At 45.1% G+C, this 13,404-nt stretch overlaps 2 protein-coding genes across 4 annotated transcripts; both read left to right on the top strand.

The window, feature by feature from the left end:
* Positions 1-688: 688 nt before the first annotated feature.
* Positions 689-7,459, top strand: LOC127299345 (uncharacterized). 3 transcript variants are annotated; one of them, XM_051329300.2, is made up of 7 exons: positions 689-1,372; positions 1,820-1,947; positions 2,778-2,892; positions 3,735-3,810; positions 4,107-4,158; positions 5,983-6,062; positions 7,131-7,459. In XM_051329300.2, the coding sequence occupies exons 2-6, from the start codon at positions 1,937-1,939 to the stop codon at positions 6,032-6,034; spliced, it is 306 nt and encodes a 101-aa protein (XP_051185260.1). In that variant the 5' UTR covers positions 689-1,372; positions 1,820-1,936; the 3' UTR covers positions 6,035-6,062; positions 7,131-7,459. The 3 variants fall into 3 exon arrangements, with proteins under 3 accessions (XP_051185260.1, XP_051185258.1, XP_051185259.1); XM_051329298.2 differs by lacking the exon at positions 3,735-3,810 and having other exon boundaries at positions 690-1,372; XM_051329299.1 differs by lacking the exon at positions 3,735-3,810 and having other exon boundaries at positions 1,364-1,434.
* Positions 7,460-12,685: 5,226 nt separating this feature from the next.
* Positions 12,686-13,186, top strand: LOC127303391 (uncharacterized). Its single transcript, XM_051334132.1, has one exon. It carries the CDS (start codon positions 12,686-12,688, stop codon positions 13,184-13,186), a length of 501 nt encoding a protein of 166 aa, XP_051190092.1.
* Positions 13,187-13,404: the final 218 nt, after the last annotated feature.

Raw genomic sequence — 13,404 nt, 5'->3', positions numbered from 1 at the left:
CGCATCAACACACCGGCTCACATAGAGCCTACCATGTTGGGCCCCACCAAACATAAGAACAAGGAGAACAACAAAATGACACCACACACTGCACGAACATAGCTACCAGAATATCAGCGGCGCAGCTAAATCCACTCAACCAAATAACAATACAGCGAAGGACAAGAAGAAGGCACACCGGTAACACCAGGCCACACATCAGAAATTGCAACGGAGCACCTAAACCATACACAAAGAGATACTAGTGGGAAGCAAATCATCCTAGAAGGATACGTATCAGCACCATGTTAATCCAAAAAAAAGAATCTAAATATCTGTGGAAAATTAAATCTGTTCATCTTTAGTATAGTACTTATTGCCTGAATATTGTGGTCTAGGCGCGCGCCGGCAAGTGACACCAGCTGCCCCTACCTGACGCGAGAGCCAGCTTCGGTGATTCTGCTCCAGCTAGGCGGCAGGGAGATGGTGCGCGCTAGCGGCCCGAGCGAGCGGCAGGGAGATGGTGCGCGGGTGTTGGAAACAATTTTGCTCGTGTTGTTAGAGTCAGAGTAGTGTAGTCCAGGGGTATATATGATGCCCCCTCACGGAGCCTCCTGGTTCGTTTGGATTTGTGGCCGTTCGATGCCGCGTTCCATTAGATTTCCGCCGTCGATATTTTTTCACCAAGGCCGTATAAAATGAGCAGCCCACGGTGAAAACCTAGCAGCCTCCAAGATGCCCGCGCGCCCTTCCCTTGGCGGCGCCCGCGCCTGCGCTCGCTGGCCACAGAAGGGCGGCGGCGGCTGCGCGCGCTGGCCGTGGAAGAACGGCGGCTGGCCTGGAGTAGAACGCTGAGGGACTCGTCTCCTCCCTCCACCCCCAATCAACTCTCGCGTCCCCTCCACCTCCCCTATAGCAGGCGCATCGGGATGGCCAAGAACTCAAGAAGCCCGCCGGAGACGCGGATGCGGAAGAGCGGCGGCGCCTGCGCTCGCTGGCCGCGGAAGAGCGGCGGCTGGCCGGCCCTGGAGTAGCACGCGAGGGATCAGCGGTCGAAGCTCAGCCACCGAGCCCTCCTCCGTTTTCCTCAGTGCGCCTGCCGGTCAGAAGGAGGACTCGATCCACACGTGGTCCCCTACGTCTCCCTCTCTCGAGCTGCTGCTAAAGCACCTCCGTGAACCACATTTCTGACGCCATCCCCATCGCATAGGGGAGCCAAGCACTAGGGAGACAAAGAGTTGGGAAGGAAGAGATGAGGAAGAAGGCAATTTGAAGTTGTTCGGAAAAAAGGGGAGGGATCAAGCCGCAGCCAAGAAGAAGGGAGCCAGGGCAGAGAACGGGATCAGAAGATCATCATCCCCAACTAGATTTGGTCATTCTCAAGCAAATCTAGGTAATTTCATATCCAAGGCCACAATAATTCCAACTAGATTTGGTCATTCTCAAGCAAGCTAGGTAATTTCATATCCAAGGCCACAATAATTGATTCCCCGGCTAATATCTACTCTTGCTTTCGATGACGTGTATAAACACCTTTTGAGTTGGCACTGGTTCTTTTATTTGGATGCGTCTGGTTTGTTATTTATGCATGAGCGGGCTGCAGTTTGACTTCTAGCCTTGTTTGCCTCCTCTAGCTCGTGTAGGTCTCTTATTGTTGATGATATCAAGTGCTGGATTGGATATAGCTTACTTCATGTCTGGTTTTTGTCGATTGCTGGTTTGGAGAGCTGTATGAAAAATAAATAAAAAGTATAAGATGATAATAATGATTTCCGAGTTGTATCACTTATGGGCATGCAAATAATTGCATCATATTGCACCTTGCTATTTTCCATTGTAGACCAAAGATCCTGTTGGAAATCCAGGTTGGGCATGACCGAGGCAAGGATCAGTGAACTTCATAAATTAAAGAAGCGGAAAATTCTAAGAGATATGACATGTCCAGAATTCTGCAGTGATGCTGGAAAGGTATGTTCTTCAAATTTCCCCTAAATACAAATGCCCTTCTGCAACAATTAGTTGTCATGTGCCCATCTCGTATTATATATTTTTGATTTCACGATTCTTCTGTGTATACTGCTTAGCCATCATAGTTTTTATCATAGAACAATGAAGGCCCATTGAAATACCTTCTGCAAAGGGCACAATATTTGCCTACTTTGTGGAAGAGATCAGATCTAGAGATAAGTCACTTGCAAAGTAGTTTTGGTTATGCTGGTGCAGCTTATAATACTTACTATTTTTTTGAGAAAAATTAAGGTTGTGACGTTGCATGTCCATATTGGATGTGCAGTAGAAATTCTGGGAAAAAATCGAAGGCATCCAGGTGCATAGAACTGGTATATATTTTTATACCAGTTAAGGATATATGCATCCAAAGTTGCGATAGACAAATATGATGTTTATGCTCTGTCTTTACTGAATGAGCTGAACATAATCTTCTTGCTCTTTTTCTGTTAGCTTGAACATTTCTATCCATTCAATATATTTCACTCTTTCCTATACGAAAGCATCTTTAATACTGTAGAAAGTGTACGCATGCAGTATTTGAAAAAAATACAAAGTGATTACTACCTCATATTTAGATTCCTAGAACTTCTTATTTCCTATAGTGGTTGTCATTTCACATAAATTTGGCATCTCTATCGTATGATTTGCTTGATGATCTGCATTCACGGTAAGAGAAGGCGCTGCTCCCGATCTTTGAATCAGTGACCAAACTGGTTAGATCTTTCTTTTTGTGGGTATTATATACTGCTTCACCAGTACATCATCTCAATTTTTTGTTTCTTTCCCAGAAATGAAGATCTCAGAATTGCTTACATTGATGTTGTCGAGAGCATTAGGAATGGAAAGCCCAGCACTGAGTATTACTTGAAGCTTGTTAAATCTGACATCCATGGAAAGGACAAGGTTAGTGGTTTTGGACGCCTTTCCTCCTGCATAATGCTCAATTGCTATTGCCGATTCTCTGAAGCACCGTTTTAACTGTTAAGAACAATATTCTTGGGTTTCATCTGTTATTTTTCCCTTTTCACACTTTAATGGCTACAATACGTTAGTTCCTGGAGATTGTTCTGGTCTGTTGTGTGCAGTTCTCATATCCTTATACTTGATGACATGTAACTTATTTATATTGGCACCACTATAGTATCCTGACCGTTGCATTCTCAAGGAAGTCAATATCTTCAACTATAAACTTCAACATGGTTCATTGTTTTACAATGTGTTTCAGTATCACCAAAATAAATTATCTGTAGCAGGAAATTTAATCAGCTAAGTTGCTTGGCAATCCAAAGCTTGGAGACGGTAAACCTGAAAACCAAAATCATGCTATAATATTCACTTGTGGAAATGATGTACAAACTGTTGATATGAATCCCGTACTCATTTACGAAGCTCTGTGCAGACCATAATTATTTATCTCCCTTTCTCAGTCCTGTTTCTAGGTAGATACAAATCATGCCATATGTGTGTATGAATTTAGGACCTTCAAAAGAATTTTCCTAAGCCATAAGCAAGCCTTCACTTCCTGGATTTATCTTGCTTTCTCAACTATTGATCCCTTTGATTGTTTATTGGATATTATCGTGGTTGTTATTTTACAATGTTTGGTAATATAGTTAGTGCCGCGAAACTATTTGTCATCAGCATAAGGCTTGCATTACTGGTCATATGTGGAAATCTCAGCTTTCAGTGACAGAAATAACTCTTATGCAATAAACTGCATCTCTATAACTAATTTTGTGGCACAGATATACCAACAGATGTTCCTCATTCTCATTGATTGGATGTGCTTTTTTTTGGGGTACTGCCTTCCATTCTTAGCTGGTAAATAACCATGCATGCCACATTGGTAGTACGAGCAGCTTATATATGATCCTATCAAGTTATCTTACATTACAGATGCTGCCCAAAAAAAAATATCATGATGTGCTTTAAGTCTACAGACTTTACTCTGAGGCTGATAGTGCTTTCTGTCAACAAAATCTCCATAGATTGCTTCCTTTTATGGATGATTTCCTCGAGAAAATTTATTATTATAATATGTTCCCTGATTCTTAGTCTGTATCCAAATAAGATTAGTGAGTTTTTCATACTCATGTTTGGTTATGTCTTGATTGCAGGTCAAATTTTTATTGCTGATTACAGTTTCCAAGGGCTTCACCAATTCGAAAGGTAACGACGATTATGTATTATTCATGTTGTGTTTAACCATCGGGGAGTGAGTTATGGACGGTTAGTGCCATCATATAATCTAATTCTACTAGGCTAATTCGGAGTGAACAATGGACTTTGTTGAGCAGCGGCTACCGTGCTCCACTATGCCACGGTTGTAGGCTGTCTTCTCTATCGCCTCGTGTCGATACTGAATTGGGGATTTTAGAACATGATAGACTTGACAATTTAACTGATTGCATTTTATAAGTTTGTGGATCGAAGTGTTCCCATCAGACAAATTTGAAGTACAAAGTACTACAATTATAATTTACTATTTAAAATCTGTTAATTAATATACAAATTTTACGTGCAATACTTTCACCACAGGGTTATATTCACCTGGCTAGAGGAGGCATAGATTCTGAATTGTTCGGCTATTTATTCTTTAGTGATCTCTAATAGAGTCTGCAAACGATGGTCTTTCCTTCTTCTTTTCTTAATAGGCATGTTCATTATATTTTCTGCAGCTTGGTTTTGCTTTCATCAAAAGCAGCATGAGCTGCTACTATTAGATTTGCTATATTGATTATTTAATTCTTGAAATAGGTAAAGTTTGCTTAATCATCATCTTACATGGATAAGAGCAACTTGATTTACACTAAGTAGATTACAGAATGGTAATAATACAAGAATAAAGTGTGCCACCATAGCACATAACATGGATGAGTTTATTTGAGCTTAGACAGTGATGGTGTAGATTGCTGAAGTTTGGATACATACCATTTGAAGTTCAGGCTGTTGATATTTGCATTGCCGCTGTTCTTGCACTTGCTATTTTTTTTTTACTTCCATTTGTTGGTGTCATGTGTCCCATCATTTGAAATTAGACTATGTTTACACAACCAAAAGGGATTTTTTGCCTGCAAAGGAAAATAGATTGCAGGGATGTGCTGCAACAGAAAATGACATATCATGTACTTAATTATATGCTAGCTAAGAGGCCTCTTCCAAATATTCTCCTTGCTATATTTCTTAAATCATTCCACAGAAAAAGTATACTTTCTTATTTTTGTGTGTTTTTCACAAGCTGCATAGGGTGGTACTTGATGTTGGTGGGAAATGACTTCCCTAAATGTGAAAGCATGATATTTGCTCGTGTTTGTATTGTTAGTACTGAGAGATCAATAAATTGAGGTTTTATTATAATTATACTTACTCTATTACTCATATAAGAATTCCAGAAAAGACATAGCTGTCCACAAAATGAGAAGCCCACCGATTCAGCCTTGAAAACAAAGATGATTGATCTGATTTGGATCATAAATATCTGCCATGCTACTGCTGATTTAACTACTCATTATTGGTGTGTTTAACACATCGTTTTAACAGTACACTCGAAATTATATGGACTCTAGAAGGTTACGATTATGCACTTTGGTTTACTTTCTCTACTTAGTGGTTAGATTGGCTACGGTAATCTTAGAACGGTGGGGTTGGGCTCGGTTAAAAGGTAAAGAGCTAGCAATTCGTGCTGCTAAACTGTATGCTAAATACGACAAGCTATTTCTATGCATCCAGTTGTTGGTACAGGGATCCGAACAATCGAATTCCTAGCTTCACCAAACGTGATGATATAAATATTTTTCTCGGTACTAAAATATATATTGGGATCAAATTAATTTTACAAGGAAGTTTCCATCAAATATTTGATCTATATAGATTCTTCCAAATTCAATTATTATGGTTCCTTGTTGCGTTCCCATTTTCCATCGCGTCTAGCTTTTCTCATAATTGTTATCCTATGAAAATTAAGATTTCCAGGAAATTTGTGGTCTTATTCAGGTGCTCTCGCAAACCCGCTATCCCCTACCAAGGATCCTCTCGGGAGGATTGATCGTGGTGCCATTCAAATTTTCTACTTTGTAAGTTCTTATTTTTTTTATCTCGAGTTCGTATTAAATGGTGCTTCTCACATCGATCATATAATGTCTGTTATATTTTGCAAGAACTCTGTACACAAACATATCAACAGTCATAACCATCAACCATTCGAAAGAAGTATACGCAACCCCCGTAACTTTCAGAAAAGGGGCAGATAACCCCCTAAAGTTAAAATTGGGGTACATAAGGGGTTCTCTGTCCGATTTTACAAAGTTGTGGGGGTTATGTACCCCAGTTTTAACTTGAGGGGGTTTTCTGTTCCTTTTCAGAAAGTTGTGGGGGTATCTATATACTTCTTTCTCAACCATTCTCATGTTATGAATTGCTTTGATAGCATCTGAAAGTGGGGGACAAGACTCAGTACAGTAGTACATTTCTACTACGTTATTTGTATGATATGTAAATTCAGTCGGATGTTCCTTTCTAGACCTTAACGACAACGATCAAATACCAGAAAAATAGTGTTTGCTTATGTACATCTGGAAAGAAGATTGTTGAGCTTTCTTGAGCATCTTAACAATTAAAGCCATTTGCTATATAAATGTAAAAAGCATCTTTATTACTGCAACAGGAAAACTGTACTGCTAACCGCTTGGTTTTCCTACGTAGGGATCATTTCAGTTGAGGACATCCTCAACATCCAAAAATGTCTTAATCGTAAATATTGTGGTACCAATAACTATAGATTAAGATGAACAATTCTATTTATAATACCGCGCCATGGACTGTTCTTTAAATACAAACGACCATACGAGCATGTTGAAAAATGTCATACAAAAAATACAGAAAACTCCTGCACCTGTGACTTAGCTAGGCAACCTAAATAATCCAAATACCATTTAAATATGACCCATGATATGAAAAAAATGGTGTTGACTATGATTTATTTGGCCTCCCCGGTAGAACAGTGCCCTTCTATTGATGGATATGTTGCATCTCGGTCTACCTTTGTGTCCTATGTGTGAAAATGTTGTAGAGTCTGTATTATGTACCATATGATTGCTGTAAGTTGCGACTGAGCGCTGATTGCTGCCGGATTTACTTTTCAGGAGCGCTACTTCCAGGTGACACAAACCACTGATAGTTGTTTGCTTCCTCTTATCTACCTACTGTGGGATCTGAGGATTGTGCCCTTTTGCTGTGGTATTGGACATATACTATCAAGCATGTGGTGCAATAGTTGTATTCGAGTGCTTTTGCTTCAAGCTACTATCAGCTGCTTAGTTCTGTAGTTTCTTTCGTCATGTGGTGTGCTTCTTCGGAAAAAAAGATTTGTGTATATATTTCTGATTTACTACTTGTTTGTTTCACTCTTATTATCAGTGCTATGTGCAATAATTCCCCGATACTTATTATGGATCAGAGGGAGTATTAGTTATTCTGCCACATTCTGTTATTTTCCCCGTTCTGGTTACATGTGTTGAAGTATAGCTTTGGTCCTATTGGCTTTGCTTTTCAAATCCAATAAAATGTATCTCCATTTACGTTTAGATTGGTGTGATCTCCACGGGGTCGTGCGCCAAGGCGCACATCTAAATCTAGTTTATTGGTATCAGCTAGGCAGGTTACCAGTGTTCTAGAGTGTTTCCTGGCGTGGCAGTAGTACACGTCTTGAAATGTTTGGAGTCCGTTTCATGTTGGAGTTTGTACATGTAGTTCCAGTTAGAGTCTAGTTTTGTTAGGTTTCCGCAAGTGCCTTGAATCCACAGCTCAACCAAACACACCCTAAGATGGCAAGTGCCTTGCCGTTATGGTACTAGTAGGTGGTGTTTGAGTAGGTTTAGTACGAGTGAGTCCAAGTCTGAGTCGGTTTAGTATCGTTGGCTGTTGCGTGTATATAAGCACAGCTCTAGGGCGTTGAGTTTTGTACCGCGAGAGATTGAGAAATAAAAGAAAAAAAGAGGGCACGATACGTTTCCCTGGCCACTACTTTTTTGTGTGAGTGTGTTTGCTTAATTTGATGTCATAGATCTGTGGGCGAATCCCAACAGCAGAATGGGTGGTCTCCTTTGCCCGATTCTGCTCCGACGAGGCGGCTAGGAGATGGTGCGCATTGGGGGGATGGAGCCAGCGGGTGGGAGATGGTGAGCGCTAGCCGCTGAAGCCGGTGGGTGGGAGATGGTGCGCGTTGGTTGCCGGAGTTGGCGGATGGGAAATACTGCACTGTGGTGGCCGGAGCTGGCAACAGGGAGATTGTGCGCGCATGGGGATGGTGCGAACATGGGAAGCACATATAACTCATCAATTACACTTAACATCGAGTAAGCGAAATCGAGTGTGTACAAGATAGTAACACTCACTTGGTTTGTTGTTTCTTCAAAAATCTTAACAAGTAATCTTCTGTGTCCTTGCCGCATTCTTTTACCGTAACTTCTTGAACGGTATTTGGGTCAATAAACCCAAGATTATAGATTTGTATCTTTTACATTCAAGAATCTTCATTCTGCATAATAGAGTAAAAAAATATAGTGAAGATAACTATTCATGCAATGAACGAGCTGAGCTAGAGACTGAATTACATAAATAAATCACTTACATACACTAGCAACACACTAGCAACTGATGAGAGATTTGTCGATGGCGTTTTGATTGAATAACTAAAACAATTCTTGAAGTCGTTTTTCGGAAGTAATGCTCCTCTCTAACTGCCTCCATGAGCATGATGTTCTCTTCCTTTGAGGCTTGCATGCACCACTCATGCAATCTTTGCATTTATGTTTGTAGATGCGGGACCTCCTCAGGTTTGACGAGAGGCTTCACGTGCTCGTATCTATATGCTAATTTAGCCATGGGTACTTCCTTGCCTGTGAATTGATCAACAGTTATACCAAGATGTCTAGCCGTTTGTGCGAGTAGCCGTGCAACCTCCGGATCATCATCGGAGAAAACGTTGAGCGGGGATAACGATTGGTCCTTTTTTCTATTTTTCGAGTTGGGGAATTATCTTCCCGCTTGCACTGCTACTTCTGGACTGTTGCGCATTTGCGTTATGTGACTCTATAATAGAGCCATCATAGTGATGGCAAATGTTTGTCTCTCAAGCATGTTCACAAAGTGCTTTTTTGTTTTTGTTTTCGGTGCTATATACTACTTTGGTGGGGGTCATTTTAGTGCAAGTTGGCGTTTCTCATCGGCATCCACGACCCCCTGTCGAGTTCCTCATCAGTCAGGTCTAACTTGGCAGGAGCCTTCTTTGCAACTGAGGAATTCTCTGCAGCTTTAGCAACTAGGACTGGGCGGCGGAGTATGCTGACGTGGCGGAATCTGCATACGCGCCGGAGATAGCAGAATCGGACGGGGCATCTCGTTCCGTTTGAACGCGGCCTCAACATCTTCGACATCCGTTGGGTTTTAAAGATCAAGCATCGTCTTGGCGGCTCTGTCGATCGCTACAAGGCTCGCCACATCGCCAAGGGCGTCAAGCAACATCACGGCATCGACTATGCTGACACATACGGTCTGGTTGTGAAGCCCACGTCCATCCGTGTCATTCTCTCTCGCCGTCACGCAGGGGTGGCATACGATGCAACTTGATGTCGATAATGCTTTCCTCCGTGGATTTCTAGATGAGGATGTCTACATGTTGCAGCCACCGGGTTACGTTGATTCTCGCTATCCACATCATGTCTGCAAGTTGGAGAAGTCCTTGTATGGCTTGAAACAAGCCCCAGAGAGGTTCGCTCGACTCAGTAGCAAGCTTCAGTCTCTTAGTTTCATTGCATCTAAAGCTGGCGTCTCTGTGTTCATCCTCAAGGGAAAGACAGTCACGATTTATATGCTAGTCTAGATGACATAATTATTGTCAGTTCAACCACTCAGGCTGCTGATCGGCTGCTGCAGCAATTGAGGTGTGAATTTCGAGTAAAAGATCTTGGTCAGCTAGGCTACTTTCTCGGTATAGAGGTCAAGCTGAAAGATGGAATTCTCCTCTGTCAGCAGAAGTATGTTCAAAACTTACTGAAGCGAACAAACATGCATCAAGCGAATGTTGTCTGTACTCCTATGGCAACCACCGAAAAGCTATCTCGACATGATGGTGATCCTTTGAGTGCTGCGGAAATTACTCAGTATAGTACTGTAGTTGGAGTACTGTAGTGCCTGACCCTAACAAGGCCATACATTGCTTATAGTGTTAATAAAGTTTGTCAATTTCTTCAGGCACCAACAGAGACACATTGGACAGCGGTAAAACGAGTTTTGAGATATTTGGAACACACTTCTTCGCTTGGTCTGGTTATTCAGAAGTCCCCATCTCTTCTTCTCAGGGGCTTTGCCGATGCAGATTGGGCCGGGTGACCTGATGATCGGCGCTCAACTGATGGACATGCAGTCTTTCTTGGTGGCAATCTTTTTTGCATGGAGTTCCAGGAAGCAACCCACTCTCTCACAATCGAGTACAGAAGTGGAGTATAAGTCGGTCGCCAATGCCACTGCTGAGATAATGTGGATACAAAGGCTGCTGCAAGAATTAGGCATATTTCTCAGTCCAGCGTCGTGTATTTGGTGTGACAACCTGGGTGCAACATACCTCTCGGTAAACCCCCGGTGTTTCATGCTCGAACAAAGCACGTAGATGTCGATTATCATATTGTTCGTGAGCGTCTCGCACAGAAGGCTCTTGACATACGGTTCATCTCTACAAATGATCAGCTTGCCGATATACTTACTAAACCTCTCTCAACACATTTGTTCGTCAGATTCAGATACAACTTGAACATGGCACTACCACGTCCAGGTTGAGGGAGGCTGTTAAGCAGATAGAAATAATCTGTTTTGCGATCCACCTTTGGAGTCAAATCTTGGGGTGTGGCTATTCTTTTTGGAAGAGACGGGGCGAATTAAGGGCATCTCCGATCGCTATAACCCAAAGGGGGCACGTTGGGCCGTCCGGATTATGCCGTTTGGGTGGCCGTGTGGACACGCGTATACGCGGACCTGGCCGACGGTTCGTTTGGATCGCGCACTGCATCCAACGCACGGAAGCAGCGCAAAAGTCAAAGACACAAAAAAAGAAAAAAAAGAAAAATTTAAACTAAAGTTTATTTAAACTTAGCCCTATTTTGGGCATGGGCTTTAAACTAAAAAAAGGGGAAACCATAGTCTAGGGTTTGGGACGCGGTGGCCGCCGGCGCGCACCTACCCAGTAGTACTCGTCGTCGTCGTCGATGAGGACGACGCCCCCGGCGGCGACGCAATGTTCCGACTGGACACACCGGAGGGCGTCGGGGACTCGGGCCAGGGCGACCACTGCGCCGTTTCCCAGGTGTAGTGCGGGTCCGGAGGGCTCGCCGGCCTAGCAGCTGTGCCAGCCGCGCCGTCTCCTTCTGCTGTTGTTCCACCGCAGCGGCCTGCAGCTCCGCCTCGCGTAGGAGCGCGGCCTGGCGCGTGGCCTCCTCCCGCCGGCGCGCCATGGCGAGGAACACCCACGCGTCGGCGTCCTCCTTGGCCTTCCTGGCCTCCTCCTCCATCGCGGAGGCGCGCATCACCTCGCCGAGGTGCGACCATTTGGCCAGGTCCTCGAGGTCGTTGCCTCGTGGGACACCGCGAGCGCGGGGCACATGTCGGGGTCATTGTCCTCCTCGGGTTGTGCCTGTGGCGCTGGCTGCCGCGGGCTTGTCGATGTAGAGGCCGCTGGGGCAGCGGCCAACCCTCCTAGCCGGCGTGCGCGGCTGCGCGCGAGGCCTCGCCGTCGCCGAGGTGAAGTAGGGACTTGTGTCGCTGTAGGCGGGGTCCTCTCGGAGGTCCGCCGGCAGCTATGCGCACCGCCGCTGGATCTCTGCGAGGCGGGCGCGGCTAGTGGCCGGGATCGGCGACACCGAAACCCGATCTGGGCTTAGGTGCTGGCCGTGGGGGAGGTGCACGTCACCCCACGGCATTGGGGCGACGGCCTCCCAGAAGATCTACGCCACCATGACGGTGACTTAGATCCGGCCGCGCATGGACGCCGACAGCCCCATGTCGAAAGCCGCCGCGGTTCGCTGGCTGCTACCGATCTCGTGGTCGCTCGCCGATGGCGCGAACTCGTGCTTCGGGACCACGGCGGGGAAGCTCGAGCGAGCGTGCGGGCAGAGTGGAGTGGGGATTGGAGACTGGATAGGGACAGTCCCCCTCCCAGTCCACATTTAATAGGACTTACCCGCCAACAGGTGGGCCAGCGAGGCGAGCAGTCGGACGCGCGAGGACGCCGTATAGCCACGCAAACCTGACTTAGATTTGAGCTGGGTTTGAATCGTTCTGGACATAGCGCTTTTGGGATGCGTCGTGGCGTTGGGCCACGATTTTGTCTGCTGCGACTCGTCCGGACGCGAGATAGGTAGGAGATGGCCTAACCTTCCAGCCGATTGCAGTGAAGCGGCTCGTAACAGAACACAGTAGCTCGCCTAGACACGTGCTTGATACTTGGTATCTAATCTACTAATCGAATCCGAGTTGGTTTCGAAGACGGAGATACATATGCACCGCCTCATACGCGATCCAATCACAAACTCGGGCGGCTGGAGGCTCGTGGTATATAAACGTTTGCGGTTGGAAGTCATTGCGTGCACATCCCTATTCGCTGCCCTAGATCGATCGAGTCTGAGAGCTAACCTAGACAAGGCTAAGCATGGCGGAGATGATAATGAGCGAAAGCAGGAGGAGGCTGATGGAGGAAGACCCCATAGCTGACGAGGAGCGGAGACAAAGGAGGAGGAGGTATGGTGGGTGGACGGAGGAAGAACTGGATGAGGATGACAGACAAAGGGCGGAATCAAGACTACAGACGCTCGAGGCGTACCGTCAGTTAGATGAAGTAAACGCACGCGAACGCGAGGAAGAAGAGGAAAGAAAGAGGTGGGACCCGGCGTCTAGAAAGGCCATGCTGGCTATGCCCCTTCCGGTGGTCGGCGAGACGAGGGAGCAGGACTGCGCGATATGCCTCGAGGAGTTCGTGGACGGCGGGAAGAAGCTCAGGATGATGCCCTGCTCCCACTCCTTCCATCAGCGCTGCATCTTCGAGTGGCTACGGCGTGGCCGTCGCTGCCCGATCTGCCGCTATGAGCTACCCTCTGTAAGGGAGGATTATCTCCTTTATCAGCAACAACAAGCGGCAGCCTCGGTGTCTTGATCCATCGTACTACTCTAGTAGTACTCTTGCTGCATGTACTCTGTGTTACTGTGTATGTGTTTCATTGTAATACAAACTACTGGAACAATATGTACGTATGTGCCCTGTTCTTAGCAAGTTAATTAGTTTGCTTCTGTCTGGCCAACAAGTACTTGATATATGCTCACGGAGAATCCTGACCTCTCCAATGTGTTGCAAACAAGGCACAATCATAAGGG

This window comes from Lolium perenne, chromosome 5, assembly GCF_019359855.2.
Source record: "Lolium perenne isolate Kyuss_39 chromosome 5, Kyuss_2.0, whole genome shotgun sequence".
Lineage (NCBI taxonomy): Eukaryota > Viridiplantae > Streptophyta > Magnoliopsida > Poales > Poaceae > Lolium > Lolium perenne.
This window is presented reverse-complemented; position numbering and strand designations above follow the sequence as displayed.